The sequence below is a fragment of the Fukomys damarensis genome, unplaced genomic scaffold (genome assembly GCF_012274545.1).
Source record: "Fukomys damarensis isolate Sample0158 unplaced genomic scaffold, DMR_v1.0_HiC HiC_scaffold_7, whole genome shotgun sequence".
Classification (NCBI taxonomy): Eukaryota; Metazoa; Chordata; class Mammalia; order Rodentia; family Bathyergidae; genus Fukomys; species Fukomys damarensis.
Genome location: NW_022900919.1, coordinates 20961058 through 20980272, shown reverse-complemented (window position 1 = coordinate 20980272; position 19215 = coordinate 20961058). Strand labels below are relative to the sequence as shown.

Sequence of the window (19215 nt, the reverse complement as noted above, 5' to 3'; positions counted from 1 at the left end):
GCCTTCAGATCATCTTGCTCTCCTGGCCAGGTGCTTCACCCTCCCCGACCTCCTCTGTGTACCTGAGAAGCTGCCCTCTCAGACTTGCCCATTTATGAGCTGTGTCATCTTAGGAGCCATCCTGTCTAACTTCCCACATTATGCAGATGAGGAAACCGAGTCTCAGGTGGTCAAATGACTCTCAGGCCAGGGTCATGCAGCTAAAAATAAATCTCCCCATCACCTGCACTGCTTGCCTTTCACTCAGGGATGCGGTTGAGAATGTCCCACAGGCAGCCAGTCATTATTCCACAGCTGGAGCTACCTCGGGGCCGACACTCACCTCCCCAGTCAGCTGGCCTGGCTAGTAGTTGCTGCTTATTTCCTGTGGCCTGGTTATCCAGAAAACATGTGAGACCCTAGATCCCACAGCCTGCTTCTGGATTCTGGGTCATTGTCAGGTGAAAAACAAAACTGGGACCACTCTATTTTCTTACTCATCAGGCAGGTGTGAGGACTTACTTGTTTCGATCACACTGGGCTGTGAATGAAGACATTTCATCCCTAAAACTAAATGTTTTCAAATCTGAGTTTAATGAATTAAGTGAGTTACAGGAATAGATATGAAGCTACTTCCCTAAATCAGCTTAAATTGTCAGTCACCGACTCTAGAATTCATCAGATTTTACTATTTTTTCAGTCTGTGGTATTTGGAACTGAAAGTGTATTTTCCAGTCACATTCCTAATTTCTTGAGGCTGTGGACTGAAAGATAACACAAATTATTCAGTCACAGTGCATTTGCTTTAAAAAATTTTTTGAAGGCCTTTTAGAAGAGGACTGTCCTCAGCCAGACGCAAACTTATGGGCTTGTCATGTGCAGCTCTGCTCTGTCACCTCAGCCACACTCAGCATTACAGATTGTGAGCTCCTAGAAGAGGAAGATAAGGGAGGGTCAAGGGAGCAGTGACTGAGGGGAACCTGATTTGTTTGTTTTAAATTTCATACTCACTGAGCATACAGAATAAGAGGAAAATCGGGAGGTCTCTGTGGTGAGGATAGAAGTGTTTCATAGACCTCCATCTCCTCACACCCCTGAGGTGACAAGATCAGGGGACAGGCAGTGCTCCCTCCCACACACAGGGTGGGACAGCCATTCTGCTCATAAGAGGCCAATTCCCAGTTACTGTCTCCTCTGTCCTCAAGCCTTCAGCTCTCAAGTCTGGATTCCTCTCAGGGCCCTGAAGAGGCACGAATGACGTGGCGCCATTTTTACCTGGAGCAGGTGTCTGTGTACATGTTGTTTAAACGAGGTTCTCGGTCAGGCTCCAGAGAGCTGTACATGGCTTTCAGGAGCGCCTCAGAGGACCCATAGTCTACCCCAGTGTGCAGAGCTTCTGTCCATGGGCGTATTTCAGGAAGGGGGTTCTGTACAGGGCGTCAGCAGGGAATGAAGCTCTGTCTCCTCATTCTTTAAGACCTCGGTTCTCTTCTGAGGCAATTCTTTAAGAAAATAGCCCAGTGAGCTGACTTGTTCACCCTAGAGAGAGTCCCTGTCCCTTGTGTCTGTTGGTCTATGCAGTTAGCCCCCAACCCTGATCACTGGTGAGGGAGCATATGAGCTCCCCTCCGCCTGGATGAGGGGTGGCAGAGTCCCCCTTCCCTGCTGGGTAGAAGTGCAGTGTGATAGACAGCACCCTCATCTCCTTCCCTGGCACCCCCTCCCCATCTGGCCTGTTTCCTGCCCCACAGTGCTGCCAACGTGAAGAAATGGGAGATCGAGCTGCAGACCCTGCGGGAGAGCAATGCCAGGCTGACCACGGCACTGCAAGAGTCAGCAGCCAGTGTGGAACAGTGGAAGAAGCAGTTCTCCATCTGCCGGGATGAGAATGACCGGCTCCGCCACAAGGTGGGCCTCAGGGAGCCACAGCGGGAGCAAGAGCCGGTGGGCTGCTGCAGTAGCAGGAGCTGGGATGCCCCCGTCTGCTCTTTGACCTCCCCCTCCCCCATGGGCAAGGAGAAGACTTTCTTCTCTCCCCTGGAAGCATCTCTCTGCCTCCCCACCTTTCCCAGTAGAAATTTAATCATGTACACTATTGATTTATTACTTTTATGGAAGCAAGTTTATAATTCCTGTTTTTAAAGAAGAAGATGAATTAACTGAGGGTGTAGCCTTGTCCCTCTCGGAGGCTCCTCTGGTTCTCCTCACGGCTGGCCTTTGATGTGGGTGCTCTTTCCTGGCATTTCTGTGGTGTAATGATCTGCAGTAGAGGAAGGGAAGCCAGGGTATGAGAGAAAAAATATCCAGGAAATAATGAGGAGCATTTGCTCAGAAGCTCTGCTTCCATTCAGATCATTATTTTTTAAATGCAAATTTAGAAGTGAGAAAAGATTATGCTGCTTAAAGCACAAGGAAGGTGGGTGCTTACTGCTATCGGTTGCCTTCTAGTTCTCAACTTTGACATCCGGCGTTTAGAGTTTTTCAAAATCCACCTGTAATGTTGCCTGTAGGAGTCATTGACTCTCTGCTGTTCTGCCCAGATGACAAGGAAGTGTTGGAGCAGCTGAGGTCCTGCGGGTCCTGTGCTGACCATATTGTGGTGGTGAGACGGTAGCCACCCCAGCATGGGCACACAGGCCTTCAGGGGACACATCACATTTAGGCTGGTGCTCACTGTCCCCTCGCCTGCGTGTGTGACCTACTCTGCCCAAAGTGGACAAGCTGCTGTAGATCAGCCACTGGTTGCACTTTGGTGCTGATGCCATAAAGCTACCTCGTGTCATTTTTTCATCTCAGTGTTGAAAGTGCTGACACTTGTGGGGCATCAGACCAACTGTTGACTCTGTCTCTTTCTGACCTGGCCTGGCAGGTCTGCCCGCCCTTTCTTTTCCTTTTCTTAAGCAAAGAGTTGAGTTTCTCGCTCTGGTCTGAATGTGGAGACCATGGGCAGTGGGGAAGAAGGTAGGATGTGTGATTCCTTGGAGGAATGTGGCCCTCCCTGGGCGGGGACACATCAGGAGCTTGATTTCCAGGATGGAGGTAGAAGCTGGTGGCAGTTGGTGCAGCCCACCTCTGAGCCCACCATCATGTCAAAGGTTGCTGCTGGCTTGTGGGGCCCGATCACTACGTTGTCTTCATGTTAGGCGTTAGTTCTGTTCCTACCACCCACTCTGCATATGCCTTTGGGTCCCTGAGAAATACTCAGTGTTGGGTGACAGTGGGGTGTTAGGCCTCTTTGTGCTCACTCCACACTCATAGCCCTTTGGAGCGTGCTGACCTGGACAGGAAGGAAAGATAGAGCCCGGGGATTTGCCACCAGTCTCAAAGGAGGACTTAGCAGGCCTCTCTGCATGTGTCGAGGGTAAGGCCACCTTGGTGCTCAGGATTAGAAATTTCATTGCCCTGCATTTGGGAGCCACTGTTTCACAGAGTTGCTAGATTCTCTACCCTGCTGGCTTAAACCCTTGAGATAATTTAAGACATGTAAAAATCATTTGGGGGACATTTAAGCTGTGACATATCTTTAAAGGAAACTTCTTATATGGCCTTGAGAGAAAGCCAGAAGTCCAGAGTATCCTGAAGCTTGGAGCTTGTTCATAGCCACAGAGAAAAACTTGTGAGTGGGTTGGTTTATGTGTATTTTTAAAGAAAGCATAACATATCTGTGGGAGTCTCCTGTTTAATGACTAAAGCCGACTAGCATCCTTGCTTTACTGTGTGATGTCTCTTGAAGATTGATGAGCTAGAAGAACAGTGCAGTGAGATAAACAGGGAGAAGGAGAAGAATTCACAGCTGAAGAGGAGAATTGAAGAACTAGAGTCAGAACTCCGAGAGAAGGAGACGGTGAGTAATGGTGCTTGAGCAGGGCCCTCGGCACCCTCGGAGCCTCAAGGGGAAACTGCTGTGATTTCCACCGTGGACACAGCTGGTAGCCTAGAGGATGTGACTGGCCCTGGCAGCTGCCAGGACACCAGGACAGAGAGCCAGGAGTCACACCAAGGTACAGACTCCAGAGCAAAGGAAGGCCTCGCCATCACCCTGCAGCCTCCGTGTCATGCGTAGGATACACAGTCAGTTACTCAGATCCAGGACTGAGTTGCACATTTTACAGAACACCCCAACATTTTTATGGATCAACTGTCATCACAAGTTGGGTTCTGTCAGAGAAATGTGGTTAGAGCTACTATGATACGGTCATTTACATTCTGGGCATCAGAATAGTTAAGTACACACATGTTGGAGACCATGGGCAAGTTACCAAGCCTCTCTAGATCTTAGTTTTCCCATCTACAAAACAGAAATCATAAATATGCATACCTCTTCATGGTGCTGTACAGACACTTGTGATCATGTGTGTAACACACAGCCCCTAGAATCTCCTGATATTTAAAAGTAGCAGCAATATTATTATTTATGCCAACAGGACAGGTTCCAAAAAGCAACATCCATTAGTGTATATTCAAGTTAGTAATTTTCAAGAATACATTTCTCAGAGTGTTTTTTTTTTTTTAATTTCTGTCTCCTGTAGGAATTGAAAGATCTCCGAAAACAAAGTGAAATCATACCTCAGCTCATGTCAGAGTGTGAATTTGTCTCTGAGAAGTTAGAGGTGAGAGGGGCACACCTGTCTGGCTCAGACGGGAAGGTGGTGGTTGTGTTACTGATTTCTTCGCTCTCTCACACTTTCACACAAGGATGGTAAAGAAGAGTAATTTTCTGTCTGTAAGGATGGCAGTTCACCATCCTTGTCTCTGGAGGCAGACTCAGCAGCCTTGTTCTTTTTGTTTTTTCCACCTATGCAAAGGTGTCCTGTGCATAACCGTTATGCAGGCCACTCAGAGACAGTGAGGAGTGGGCAGCAGGGTGGCCTGAGAGCACAGGGCCAGGGCGCACACCCACAGCCATCATTCCCCAGCCCCTGACCGTGGGCAAAGCTTCCTCGCTCATCCATAAAATGAGTTTTTCAGGCGCTCCTTCACTTCCAGTCTCTGCACTTCCAGTCCTGTTGACATACATGAGGAGTGCTTTATTGAGGTAAACAAGCCCACTTCTGTATTGGTGACTGGCTCCTGGGCACATGTTCAAGAAAGCCCCTGTTTATTGTCACAAAAACCAGTCATTTGACGTGAAGAGTACAAGCCCAAGGACCCTTTGAGAACACATGGCTTTCTGGTCTGATTTACCCAGATGGGCCTCTCTTGGTTTGTAGGGCCCAGCTCTGCAGAAAGTCCCCATGGTGATAGCGTCAGGGATACAGATGCCTGTCCCTGTGTCACGGGCACAGCTCACCTCCCCTCTCCAGGGCCAGACATCAGCCTGAGGCTGAGGAGGCCTTTCGGTGGAACTGTAGGACACTAGCCAGTTTCTCTCAGAGTAAAACCCAGAGGTGAACCCAGATTTGATTGTCCCCAGGCCAGGATTTCAGACCATCACTGCTAAACCCTCTGTGAAGTCCCTCTGTCAGAATTCTGCATTCTGAGCTGAGACTTGAGTTTCAGGCTAGATATTGGTTGCCAGGTATAGGCTAGATATTGGTCAGCCTGTTGGTCTCCCTGTGAGAGAACAGGCAAGAAAGGAGGGGCCCTGAAATGCTCACTGCCTCTTTTCCGACATCGTGGTCCAGGCTTGTGTGTTGAGGGGCTAAACTTGTCTTTAGACTTTAGCCCCCCAGCCCAGCCCACAGGTCTGATGGAGAAGGCCCTGTTCCCTGAATCAGGCTTTGCCTATGACTCCCATTACTGTGCCTCAGACCTTCTCCCTTTTTTGTTTTCTTAGGCAGCTGAGAGAGACAATCAGAACCTGGAAGACAAAGTGCGGTCTCTAAAGACAGACGTTGAGGAGAGTAAATACCGACAGCGCCACCTGAAGGTGGAGCTGAAGAGCTTCCTAGAAGTGCTAGATGGAAAGATCGATGACCTCCATGACTTCCGCCGAGGCCTGTCCAAGCTGGGCACGGACAACTAGGGTGGCAGAGCCCGGGCTGCTGTGAGTCCCACGTGTGTGCGAGTCGCAGTAGGACGAGGACACGCCCCTCTTTGCGTTGCTTCTGTAAATGCCAATGCGGTGTGTTGTGTTTCCAGACCAGGTGTGCCGTCCACTCATTCCTCTTCGGATAGAAATCTCCTCTAGCTTCTCTGGCCTTTGAGGTGGTGGACAACTGGAAGATTCTGACTCAGGAATCCAGAACTAGGTCTACCTTAAAGTTTACGCAGTCAGCGCAGGGATGTTTATATCTTTCTAAAGGGCTGTTGCAACCCTACCGAAAAACAAATCTTTTCTAACTCAAATATCCTTTATGACAGGCTGTTTTGATCCTTTTATTGAATAGCACTCAGAGTATGTAATAGTCCATCAGGTTCTGGTCTGTGGGGGCGTGGAGGGTACAGCTTCTCTCTCAGTCGGCATTGAGATGCTTTAAAGCAAGCAAGTAGTGGAAACCTGTCCGGAGAAAGAAAGCACGTTTTTGGCGGGTGTGCCTTCTGGCATGGGAGATGCTTGCATCCACCACATTATACTCTCCCGTTATGTTCGGTTTTGACAATTCTCCTTTCCTTGGTTTGAACTTCTGAGCAGATGCTCATGCTGTGGGAACAACATGCAGTGAGGTTGCCTAGCTCAGTGCCTGGCACAAAGTAGGTGCTCAATAAATATTTGTTCAGTTGAACATCTAAACAGAACTTAGTGTTTTAATCCAACCCCATAGCAGAGTTCAAGCCCTGTTGAATGATATGCTCTTTGTCACGCTGGGTAGTTACCAGAAAGAAAGGCACCTACCTGGCCAAACCTGAGGGTGGCTCAGGTGTAGCAGACAAGTCAGAGTCTGATCTGCGGCCCCACAAGATCCTGACCATGACACTCTGACCCCCCCGGGGGGGGTCTCTGTCCCTGGGGATCTCTGTCTCTGGGACCACCTTCATTTCTGGACATGGTGGCTTGGAGCCTGAGGATTCCAGAACACTGTGTCTGTGGCACAGGATTGCCCAGGGCATGGGGACTAGGGTATGATCTTGTGCAGGGTTTGGAGACCTGAGAAAGAAATTATACAGGCTGATGAGTGTGAGGAGTTCTACTTATCTAGGGAGCTTCAGCCTCAACAACAGAGAAGCTCTGCCTGGGTCTGCCTCTTGCCTTCCTCAGCAGGAAGTGATTAGAACCATAAACCTCTCCTCTCATACAGAGCTGCTCATGGGCCAGTGGGCCTTTGCGTGGCATGGCCTCCATTGGGAGACATCACCCATCACAGATGGAGGTTTGAGTCTCTGGCCTCACACATTTCTTAATGCCCTGAGTACAGACTTTGCTGCCCTCTTACCTCTCTAAGTACCACCGAAGGGAACTTTTCCCTTGAGAAACAGTTTCTCTTGGGATTAGAAATCCTTCCTGCTGAAACTAGACCAATGAGAAAACAGCCTGAGGAGGAGGTTGTCCATACCCTCATGTCTGAGTCTTCAGCTCTCCTTCCCCAGCCGAGATGTCTCTGAGCAGGAAAGTCTTGCTTGGGATAGGAAAGGAGGGCAGGCTGGTAAATTGGAGCACAAGGATACTTTAGGGAAGACCCTGCAGACTTCATGGGGCCTTGAGTACACAGGGCGCTTAGACGGGAAATGGGAAGTGTGGTCCACCCTGCTGTTATTCAGACCAGGGGGCTGCCTGGCCTGCCCTTTCCCCTGAGCTCCAGGTGGCTGTCAGGAGGGTAGGTCCCAGCTCCCTACTGGCAGTTCCAGGAGACCTGAGAGCTGGACGGGCCCCAAGTTGGTCCTGTGGCCCAGCAGCAGAGTAAAGGAGATTCCTCTCAGGCCACTTTGGCCCAAGCCTGTCACTGCCCTGGAGCGGTGAACACTGGGATCCAAACACCCTCAGCTTGGGCCTTCAGATGACCCCAGCTCTGTCTACAGCAGACTTATTAATCTAAAGAAACCCTCTTGGCTGACTGTGCTCAGGTGACACACTCACAGGTGGATAGTTGCCAAAATGGCAGTGACTCTAGAAAATGCTGACATAGAAGTGTAGAGTGTTGCAAGTCATTACCACAGTGTACTTCTGTGGGCCTGAGACCCAGGATCCTGTTCACCACTGAGAAGTGTACTAAGCAGCTTATAGCCAGTGGTGAGGGGCTTAGATTTCTCATACTATTGGGGCTGTCCAGCCTTGGACTCTTGCAGCCCACGAGCTGAGGCGGAGTCCTTTAAAGGGAGGATTGGATCCCTCACTGAAAGCACAAAGCTTGACAGAAGTATTGACCTTTTCAGTCCTCCTGCTTTCATTTAAAGACCATAATGTTTCTTCATTTAGCTTTTAAACTAAGAATGGCCCAGGAACGACCAGAACAATCAGCCACAGGACTGGTCTGGCTGAGAGCCTCTGGTACCTTGGAGGGAAATTGCAGTGACAGTGCCATCGCGTCTGTCCTAGGTTTCTAGTAACACGGTCTTGTGGGTCCTGATGACCAGTGCAGTCTCGGCACTGTTGTGTGGCCTTGTGCCATGTGCAGGCCGGGTATCACCTTTTCCCTCATAGCCATAGCAGCCACATTGGGCTTCCCAGAAGATGTTAAGCCAGGGGCAAATTGTCAGCTTCCAGATGAGGCCTCCTCGATTTTACCATCACCAAGATTGGCTGTATGTACCTGGATTGGCTTTTGTTCTCCATCTGTGAAGCCTGGGGCCTAAAAGAAGCCAAGTAAAACTCAGAACCGTGAACCATGGTGGTCTTTAAAGATAACTTCATTCCAAGATGAGGCTCAGCTGGATGCATTTCTCCTTCCCAGGTGGAAAGGAGAGAGGATGTCTTCCAGGTACCCTGGGAATGTAAAACCGCTAGGGTGACAGGTTGGGAGAGTGTGCTCAGGCCTTGGGTGAAAGAACCCAGCGTCCACACCGGCCATCTGACTGGCATACTCCATCAGCCCTGCACAGTATCATTTTAGACCTTGATAGAGAGGGAGAGAAAACTTGGCAGAAATCGTTACCTGCATTCTGCAGTTAGGAAGCAGAGACAGAGAAAGTGACATGCCCAAGAACCTGGCGTGACCAGCATTGTGGGCTCTGCATCCTGTCTCCTGGACATCGGCCTGGCAGTGTTCTATGAGCCATATCTCTGTTCTCTCTTCAGCCATATCCCTGTTCTCTCTTCTTGAATCCTAATAAGAGCACATTGCAATTATGTTATTTCGATGTGGATCCACAGCAAAGGACCACTTACCCAGGGGCGAATCAGAATTATGTTTATGTTCCTTACAATAAGTCTCATTTAGAGTGATTCTTGTTTTTTAGGGACCTGTTCCAGAAACTCTTGGTGACAGTGATGTCCAGGCTTGAGAGGCCAGTTCGGTGGCACTCGGGCTCACTTTGAGTTCTTTGTTGATAGCTTTAATGGAAACAGTAATCATGAGAATAGGTGGTCAGCCCTGAGACTACAGAGACATAAACAGTGGACCTCCAGAGACCTCTGCAGGGGAAGGAGGCGGTACTAGATGGGGAGTGGGCTTGCGGGGTCTTAGAGCAGGTCGTATGCACCCAGAAAGACTGTCCTCAGGGGCAGTCTCTGGCTGGCAGTTTCCTCGAGCACAGCCATCGCAAAAGGTGCCTGGCTGGCGTATTCTGTGTTTGTTACTATACATCAGTTAAAGGGTGTTGGCTGAAACAGTACTCTGCCCTGAAGCATCCCTAACTGCCCATTTGAAAGGGGTTCATGCTTCTATAGACAAGTCTGTCGAAACTAGGGAGACGCGGATGAGAGCCAACCACAGAGCCACCTCGTCCTTGGAAACAGGGCAGCCGTGGTGTGACTTAGTGTAAGCGCTCAAAAGAGACTGCCCTCTGCTAATAACTGAAAGTGGGTTGATGCACCATTCACCCTTCTAGAAGGTACACTTTACTTACTCACTTGAAATATCACTGGATTTGGAAACACTTGAAATAGAAACTAGAAGCTTGAAAAATTAATGTCCATATATTGTTTTTAATGACATGCATGGTTTAAATGAACCCTAATTTCTGAGTACATGGCTTCCCCAAAGAAACACTATATATTCTGGAGATGGTGGGTGATGGCATGAAGAGGGAATCCTGTGTAGAAATTTATGTGTTTTTTTTAAATGTCTTTTAACGTACCTATCTCAAGAATAGAGTTCTTCTTTAAATATGGCCTAGCAAGATGACTGTGCTACGAATTCTCATCTGTCTGAAATGTTCTGGTGAACTTAGAACTCTGTGGATGTGTGTGCATATGTTTGTGTGGGTGTGGGTGTGTGGGGTGTGTGCTGAGGGAGGAAGGTGCAAATGGCAGCAACAGAAGCAATAAGGAAGTTTTCAATGTAAAAATATATACCCGAGAGGAGTCTTTAATTTGAATTATTTGGGGGTTGATGTTCTATGTTCTGGAATCCATTCATGAGAAGTGTGTGGGTCTTCGTTATGAGTGGAATTGTACAGTGCCCTACTATCTTTGACAGTGCAGAGCTGGCTGTGGGGTGTTCTCTGGCACCCCGGCACGAGCACAGACAAACCACAGTGAAATCCAAACTTTGTACATGTGGCCAGGTGATTGGCAGGACGGATGCTCTGCAGCGGTGGAGAATGTATTATGTTCCTGTCTTTTCCCTCTTGTACTACTTTGAAAAGAAAGTCCTTTCAATCAGTTGTTACAGCAGTGTCTTATTAGATATGACAGGAAAGAAAGCATTTCTTATATCAAATGTGAGAGTTTAATGATGAGTACAGGGTTGATAAGTGGACTCTCCCAAGAATACCATTGTTTTCCTTTAAATGCTTTTTTGGTATATGAATAAGATATACATTTTTTAAGAAACTAAAGATAAGTGAAAAGAAAAAAATCACCTATTAATACCCCATCTGATTATAACCACTGTTAACATTTGGTGTCTGTTGAGACTGTTTCCTCTGCATCTATATGTGCTTTATTACTTTTTCCATGAAGTATAATCAGATTTACATACTGTTCTATAACTTGTTCTCCCCCTTATATTGTGAATGTATTTCTATATCAATATGTAATTGTAGCCTTTTAATATCTGTGTAGGTCATATCTTGTATACGTAGGCTATTTTCGCCTTTTTACTGTTGTAGTCAAAGACATGATGAAACTCTTCTGACATCTTTGTAAACTTTTCAGAATATTTACTTAGGGTAATTTTCTAAGAGGGAACTTGCTGAGCTTCTCACTATCGATGGCCCCATTCCTTCCTAGGCACATGGGAGCCTCTACCCTCTGATGTCCCTGGAGTCATTTGGGTTCTTGTGACTAATCCAGCCAGTGAAAGGTGGGCAGAGACTAAAATATCCACGCTCAGCGCCCCGGTGTCTGTACCCTTCCCTCAGCAGTGTGACATCCTGGGTGGAACCTCCATCAGCCTGGCCTCCCAGTGAGGGTCTACAGAATAGACGCTCCCTTCACTTCTGACCCACTACTAGCCTGCATGGACCTGTAGTGATGATAGAGAAGATAAACCTTAATGTGACACCACTGGGACTTCAGGGTTAATTTGTTATCGCAGCGTAACACCCTTTTCTGACTAATGATTAAAAAAGGTAGGCATGTTTTTAGGAATTTTATCATATGGGATATGATCAAACAATACTAATATTGTACATGTTTATTGTAAAAGACACATTACCATTAAACCCCCTCAAAATATCCCCCTTTACTTTAAATATACTTACCCGGTCATTCTTGCTGCTTTCTGAAGCAGTTCTGACGTCCTCTTTCGTGAGGGTCTTTAGTTGCAGTCATGGCTGCCTCAACGTCCTCAACTGACTCAAAATATTTACCTTTCATGCTCATTTTGACTTTAGGGAAGAGACACAGTCTCATAGTACCAGATCCAACGAATAAGGTGAATGAAGACACACTCTAATGTTTTTTACAAACCTACCTCTCCATTGGATAGCGCTCAGCAGTAGCATTCACCATATTTTTTGTCACACCTAGTACAGGCACTCATGAAAGAGGGCAGGACTTCCAGAACTGCATCAGAAAGGGGCAAGAACGATGAGGCAAGTGTTGGAAGTGAGGGAATGTGTTTTAAGGAGGCTTTTTATTTTGAACTTTTATTAGTACATATTTTGCAGTTCATGCAGTTTGAGGAGGCTTAGGCAATGTGCCTTTTTCTGTAATAATGTTTTACTTGAACATTCATGGTGTACTGTGATAATCCCTCGTGTCACCTCACATTGCCTTTCAGAAAGATGATTCCCAAATATATGCCCACCCCCAGCAGTGTGTGAGAATGTCCAACTCCTACTTTAACACTGTTACTAGGAACTAGAGACATTCAAAAAATTAAATTTTTTATTAAAATAGTGACCATCATGAGAAAATGTATTCATTGAATTATATGTTTTTGTAATTTACCTATATTCATCTAGTCTGGCCAGTTTTCTTAGGAGTCTAGTGTCTTCATTGATTTCCAAGAGGTTTTTAAAAATAAATATTGTAAAATTTTTAAGTTGTATTATAGCTTTTTAAAAATACTCAAACATCAGTCAAATCTTTTTTTTTTTCTTTCAGTTATTACCTTTGCCGTCATTCTTATGGTCTTTTCATTTTTAATTCCAGGATTGTAAATATCCATCAATATTTTATTCTTGTACATTTAGTTTTCTTCTTAAACAGTTAAATCTGATAAATTGGAATTTATTTTCTAAATTGCCCAACACTATTGATCAGGATTTCTGTCCTTTCCCTACCATATGAATCCTATTTTTACTGTATACCTTCAGTCCTTGGGCACCTTGGATATGTGTGTGCTCTCCAGGTGCCTCTGAGCTTCACCCTGGACCGCCGTCTGCCTGTATAGTCCAGCACTGGGAACACCTTGTTTGATCATTGTAACACTAGATCAAGTGTCCCATTAAACCTTTTCAGAAATTTCCAAGTACATTTGCATATTAACATATCCAAAAGAAATTTGGGATCATTTTGTAATATTTAGAAGGTTGGAAATTAGGTTAGGTAAAACGTATATAAGACTATAGAATTAATATCCTTATAATATGTTCTTTTAGTTCAGTAAATATATAATGTTTACTTTTATGTCCTTTGGTCTATTTTAACTAAATAAAGGTAATTTTTATAGTCACGGTTATGACTATAAATGAGATCTTTTGTCCACTATATTTTTCAGCAGCTTGTTGCAAGTGTATAGGTATCCTACTACTCTCTTTAATGAAAATTAAACTGATTGGTTTTCTACCTTGACATTAAAGTTATTTAGATTTAAACACAAGAACACATGATGTAGAAAATGAAAGTCCTATAGAATTAAAAATCCCTCTGCCATAAGATAATTATGCATAGTCCTCACTTTTTCCCCAAGATATATTCTATCATTTTATAAGTGTGATACAACCCTTCTGCTACCTGCCTTTTCCCTTGGCAGTAGATCTTGGGCCTCTTCCTATGTCAGTAAGCATCAATCTACCTCACTGTTACCTCTGCATTAAGAAAGTAATGTGTGGTTGATTTATTTAACTTTTCAATTGGTTATTTTGACACTAACCAGTTATTACATTCGTTCCATTCTGATAGTTTTGTTGTTAGTTCCTTTGGCCTTTTTCAAATAGGTAATAGTTCTGGGTAGGGGTGATAATTTTATCTTTGTATTTTTAATAATCTTATTTTACTTTGTCTCATCTCACTGACCAGCACTTTTAGAACAATCCTACATAATGAATATATAGCTGATATTGTGCATTCTTTATATATTTTTCACTAGCAAGTGTTTCTCCAAAAGTATAACTTTGACTTTTAATGTAAGATATTCCTGATCTTTGAATTTGTATAGTATGCCCTTCTATTTCTAGTCTGCTAAAATTTTACCCGTAATAGATGTTGGGATTTTAATAAATGACCTTTTTTCTGATCTGTCGGATGATCAAATGGTTCTCTGTTATGACTTAAGATGAATCATTTTAATACATTTGCTAATGTTAAGCCCTCTCTCTACATTTCTATAAAAATCTCTCTTATGATCAGACTCTGTTATTCTTTTAATATATACCCTCTTTCAATGTTAACAGTGGTTATTTATGATTGGTTGAATGATCTATGGTAGATTTTTATTTTGTTTCTTACCTGTTTTCTGGTTTTTCTACAAAAATTAGGTATTGCTTATATAATAAAAATGAACTTTACAGTGAGAAAATATTCTTCTGGAATTGGGTTACTTTATTTTGGAAATTTCCTATAAGATTAATAGTTGTGATTTTTTTCTTTGTCAAGTATTTTTGTTAACTTCTTAAAAAAATAAATGGATTTGGGAAGCTCTGTTTTTTTCTATGCCCTGAAATACTTTAAATAATATTTAAAAATTTTTGCTCTTTAAAGTTTTTATAACACATAAAACTGTCTTAAGTGTAGTGCCTTGTTAGAAAATAATTCCTTGATAGTTTCTTTAAATGTTTTCTGTGTTCTTTGGTCAAACTTTCTTCCTATTCTATAATTTTGACAGTTTAAAGTTTCCTAAATAATGTTTCTATTAATATTTTCAAATGTGTTGACATTAAATTGTGTTATTTTTTCTTACTGATAATGTTGTACATCTATGCTTTCTCTTTTTGTCCTATTTAGTTTTTCCAGAAATTTTATTAGTTTTTACAAAGAATCAACTCTGGGGCTTATATCCTAATATTGATTTATCACTTCATGATTTTTTTAATTTGGTTTTGCTCTTTTCAATTTTTTTACTTTCTCAAGTTGAATGCCATTTTAACTTTTTCTTGCTTAGTAAGACAATTACTAGCATTATACAGCTAAATAGTCCATATCACTTAAATTTTTGAGCATGGTGTTATGATTTATAATTTCAGATTTGACTTTATTTTTTACAAAAGTTATTTGAAATTATACTTTCAGGTTTCAGAATAGCTTGTTTGTTGGTGTTTTTAACATCTGTCACAAACTTCTAGCTTTACTGCCTTGTCAAAGAGGGTATGGCCGGTACAATTTGTGCACTTTGGAATTTACCGATATTTTCTTAGGCCCTAGTAAACTTCTAATTTTAATAAACATCCCCAGGAAAATGGAGAATGTATATTCTCTGAAGGGAACAAAATTCAGTCTATATGTATTGCTTTGACCTCATTAAGTACAATGCTATTTCATTTTTACTTCCTTAGCAGCTAAGGAAAGGTAGGTATTTCTGTATTTCTGTCTGTTTCTCTGTGTATCTAAAGGTTTTTCTTTATGTGTTTCTGTTTGATGTTATTTGGCAAATGAACTTTTTATATTTAAGGGAAAATTTATTTTCCTTTAAAGACTTGTATACCCTTTATCTAATTTTGTTGTAATAGAGTTGTCTATATAGAAATACATAGTTCAGTAAAATGTTTGTGTCTATTTTTAAGATGAGAAAAATCTTTTAGGAACCCCTTGTATTTAAGAAGGTAGTTTGGAAGCTCTTGATCTCTCCAGGGAGGCTGACATCCTCTGTGGCCACTTCCTGAGCCAAAGCAAGAGGTCGTTCAGGTTGAGGTATAATAGCTTTGGGGACAGAAGGAATGTTGGGGGGATGCTTGCCCTTCGGCTGGTCACATTCTGCCACCATGGAGCCACACTGCGGCTTTTCTGAGCCCAAGAGGCGTTCCTTTCTCTGCAGAGGATCACTGCCTGAGAGAAGGCAGTGAGAATGTACGCCCCTGTGCCTTGCTGCTGAAGAAAAAAATAATCTGAGGTTCATTCTACAAAAAAACGTTTTTCCGGAGCTGTTTCAGCAGGATAGTCACAAGGCAGAGTCTATGCCCAGTACAAAACTACCTTTTCGGAAACACGTAGGAGGTGTGGACCCCAGCCCTCAGCTCAGGAAAGAAATACAGCCTTGCCTGTCTTTCCTTCATTTAAGTTAATTTCTGTTTTGAGCCTTGCTCCACCAAGCTCATTCAATTTTGTCTCAATTCTGGGATCCATTTTTCTCCAGAGGCGAGCCTTTGAAGATTGGGGCTTCCATGTTCCCAAGGTGTTGAAGGATGGGCCCCTATCTGCCACAGTGTTCTCTGTTCCTGCCAGGCCACCACCTCTGTACACCACACTTGTGCTAGGGGCATGGGGGTGACTCGCATGTTCCTGTGCTGCAGAAATCTCCCTGAAGCTGTCCCTGCCCTTATTGCCCAAGCCCTCTCTGTAGCCATTGACTTCCACATAAGCCAGATGTGTGTGCGCCCAAGTCCCCAGAGCACTGAGTAGAAATGATTCTGCTGTCACCACCGCTGCTGGCTGGATTTACTGATGCTTGCTTCAACTCTGGTTTTCCTTCCCAGTTCAGTCTTACTCTGGGGACTACTTCTTTTCTGTGCCTCTTCCTCCTGCTGTGTTCACATTGGGGTCTCTAGGGCTCTGTCCTGCATCGTCTTCCTTTGATCTTCTCTCCCCTGGAATCTTCAAGGTGATCTCCGTCCATTGCCAGCAGTTCTTTGTGCCCAAGGTACCCCCCTTCCTTCCTCCATGATGCCAGTCTGCCTCCCCTCCCTGACAGTGGCCACTGATCCAAGTGCTGGCCCCTTGCTTCTTGCAGTGTGGACACAAGACGCTGTGTCTTGTGCTTCTCCCTTTGCCCTGTCTCTACTACTGCCACTGTCACTACCTCTGCCCTGTTCCTGTCTGCTCCCCTTCCTGGTCCATGGGAAAGTTGGCTTCTAGCCTCATCTCTTACTGGCTCCCACCCCGCTTGTGGTCACCCCAGTCCCCTCCCCTGTCCTACTAAGGCCTGGCTGTGACATTGTCTCTGTGTTCTTGTTCTTGCTATTCCTACTGTCTGGAGTCCTTTCTCTGCCACTGCACCCCCACCACCATTACCACCGCCATCCCAGGCCTAGGCCAGAAGTCCTCTTCACAAAACTCAGCTACTCCCCACTCTTTTCATATTTAACAGCTTTTAAATCATTAGCTCAAAAATGTCCATTTCACACCTGTTTATTGAGCACCTTTACGCCCAAGACCCCTTCCTGGGAACACAAAGATGAAAAGACTTGGTTACTTTCCCAGATCTAGTATAGCCCCCTACTTAGGCCAGCTGGCCTATTGTGAGTGTTAATGGGACTCACTAGTGGGGTGCTTGGTGGCTCCCCTCAAGACTGCTCTCACCAGTGGCCAAGAACCACACCCATCTTTTCCAAGACTAGAGTTACCCCAGGCCACTGAAGGCCTCAACTTCCCTCTCGCCAGCCTTAGTTCCTCTCTGACTCTTGGGGATACAGTTTCTGTTTCTAGGATGTGCTGCAGCCTTGTTGCTGTTAGGATTGCCAGCCTGTCTCAGGAAAACCTTCTAGACTGGGGCCTTTGCCACTTGACTGCCTGCTAACAAGTGCCTTGTCCTAGGCAGGGAATACCCCACCCCACCCCACCCCCCTGCCAGAGTGGCTCATGTGCAAATCCTCATAACCTGGGACTGTGTTAACAGAAAGGGCCAAAGGGACCTTCATGTGGGAGGCTGTCCTGGATCGTGGGCAGGCCCTTTGTAATCACAGGAGATCCTAATGGCAGAGAACCTTTCCAGCAGAGGCAGAAAGAGATGTTGGGGGCAACAGTCAGCCATGGTACTGCTGCTCTGCAGACTGAACACAGAGGAAGGGCCACAAGCCACGAATGTGGGCAACTGCCAGGAGCCACAGAGGCAATGAAACAGCTTCTGCTGAAGCCTTCAGAGAACAGCACAGCCCTGCTGGTCCCTCGATTCTAGCCTCATGAGACCTATGTCAGACTTGTGCAGAACTCTTAAGAATAAATCGGTGTTGTTTTAAGCCACTACTTTTGCAGTCATTTATTACGGCACTAGAACCTGAGGTTTAAGAACCTCTGCCGTGTAAGTCATCTCCTACGTCATTTCCCAGGGTATGATCCTAGCTCTGCCACCCCTTGTTGGATTCCCAGCTCACATCCTAGAGGAGGAAAGAATGACAAAATGAATTGATAGACCTGATTGGCACAGCCTGCTGTTTTTCACACCAGCATGGTTCACAGGCTGCTTGCTGCCAGTTATGGATTGGCTCTGAGGACCTGATGCCAGCCCCCTAGTCAGTCCGCGGGGGGTGACACATGGCTCACTGGCTGCCCTTGTGGGGGGCTGTAGGTGAGAGGGGAGCATGCTGGTGTCCAGGATAAGGTGCAGTGGCCATGTAGGGCAGGGGCAGGGAAGACCTCGGGAACTGTGTGGGGCTCCAAGGGATGGGCCTGCCAGGGTATGGGGGGCATTTCGCAGTTCCAGGCATTTTGTGCTTCAGAGAACGAGGCTGCCAGGGGAAGGCAGCAAGCAGCTTGCTGGTGCTGAGAGGAATGGCCATAGGGAAGGCGACTGCCTCTGGGGAGCCCAGTGTGCCGTGCTTCAGGGCCGGCCCATAGCTCTGTGCAGGGCCAAGAGTGGTTGGCAGTACCTTGGAGGGTGGACTGAAGCTACACAATAGGAGACATACTTGTTCCCCTCCCTGGCTCTGATTTCCCTGAAGCCAGAGCCTGAATTTATTTCAGGGCTTGGCTGCAAGATGGAGGGAAAGAGAGAAATGAGGCAGAGAATGTTCCAGAGGAGGAGAAGTTCCGAGGCACTGAAGACACAATTGGACTGGGAACTTTGAGAGAACATTTTACAAAAGGATCCTTTTTTTGAAGCTCTCTCATCTTTGGCAGCTCCTCAAAGGCAACTTCTGAGAATTATCCAAAACTGATTAAGCTTCTTTGTATCTCATAATACTGAAAGCACAGTAAGTAATGAAAAACAGTACAAAACTGCAAAATAAGCATAAGAAAGTCTCACAAAGTTCTAATACTGCTTTTTTCTTTAAAAAAAAATGGCTGGTTCTGGACATGGCCTGCCCAAGGTGGGGAAGGAGGCCTGGGACAGAGCCACCTGACCTGCTTCTGGGGCCTGGTATTAAAGCCCGGCAGTCAGCTAGCAGTGGGTGTCCCTGGCAGCTGGGAGGATGCAGCAGGTGGCGGTAGGGCCGGACTTGGCCTAGACGCCAGAAGCCGGCCCAGCTGGCGGTGAAGTGCATGGGCATAGGAGCTGGAACTGAATTCTAAGGACGGGGCACTCGTGACAGACCATGGGCGTCAGACCCTCCTGGCTGCAGCCAAACCTGCAGGTTACTTAAGAAACTGGGAGTACAAAGAGCTGTGCTGTCGGGACTCTTCTCTGGAAACAAGGGTGGGGTTCAGTCTCCTGTCACAAGAGGGACTCTAACAGGGTCCCTGGGATGCTTGGGCAGTGTGAGTAGTGGATAGTCTGCTCT

The 19215-nt window shown here is 45.6% G+C and overlaps 1 protein-coding gene across 6 annotated transcripts in view; it reads left to right on the top strand.

Annotated features, from left to right (window-relative positions):
• The window catches only part of Homer2 (homer scaffold protein 2), a 97348-nt gene extending 78741 nt beyond the window's left edge, over nt 1-18607 (top strand). For 2 of the 6 annotated variants that reach the window (XM_010621169.3, XM_010621167.2), the window contains 4 exons: nt 1731-1887; nt 3713-3823; nt 4509-4589; nt 5756-14198. In XM_010621169.3, coding sequence (XP_010619471.1) covers nt 1731-1887; nt 3713-3823; nt 4509-4589; nt 5756-5944 — 538 coding nt within the window. In that variant the 3' untranslated portion in view covers nt 5945-14198. Of the gene's footprint in view, nt 1-1730; nt 1888-3712; nt 3824-4508; nt 4590-5755; nt 14201-18457 lie in introns of those variants that run through there. The other 4 variants (XM_010621164.3, XM_033761111.1, XM_010621165.3 and 1 more) reach the window with 4 other exon arrangements.
• Nucleotides 18608-19215: the final 608 nt, after the last annotated feature.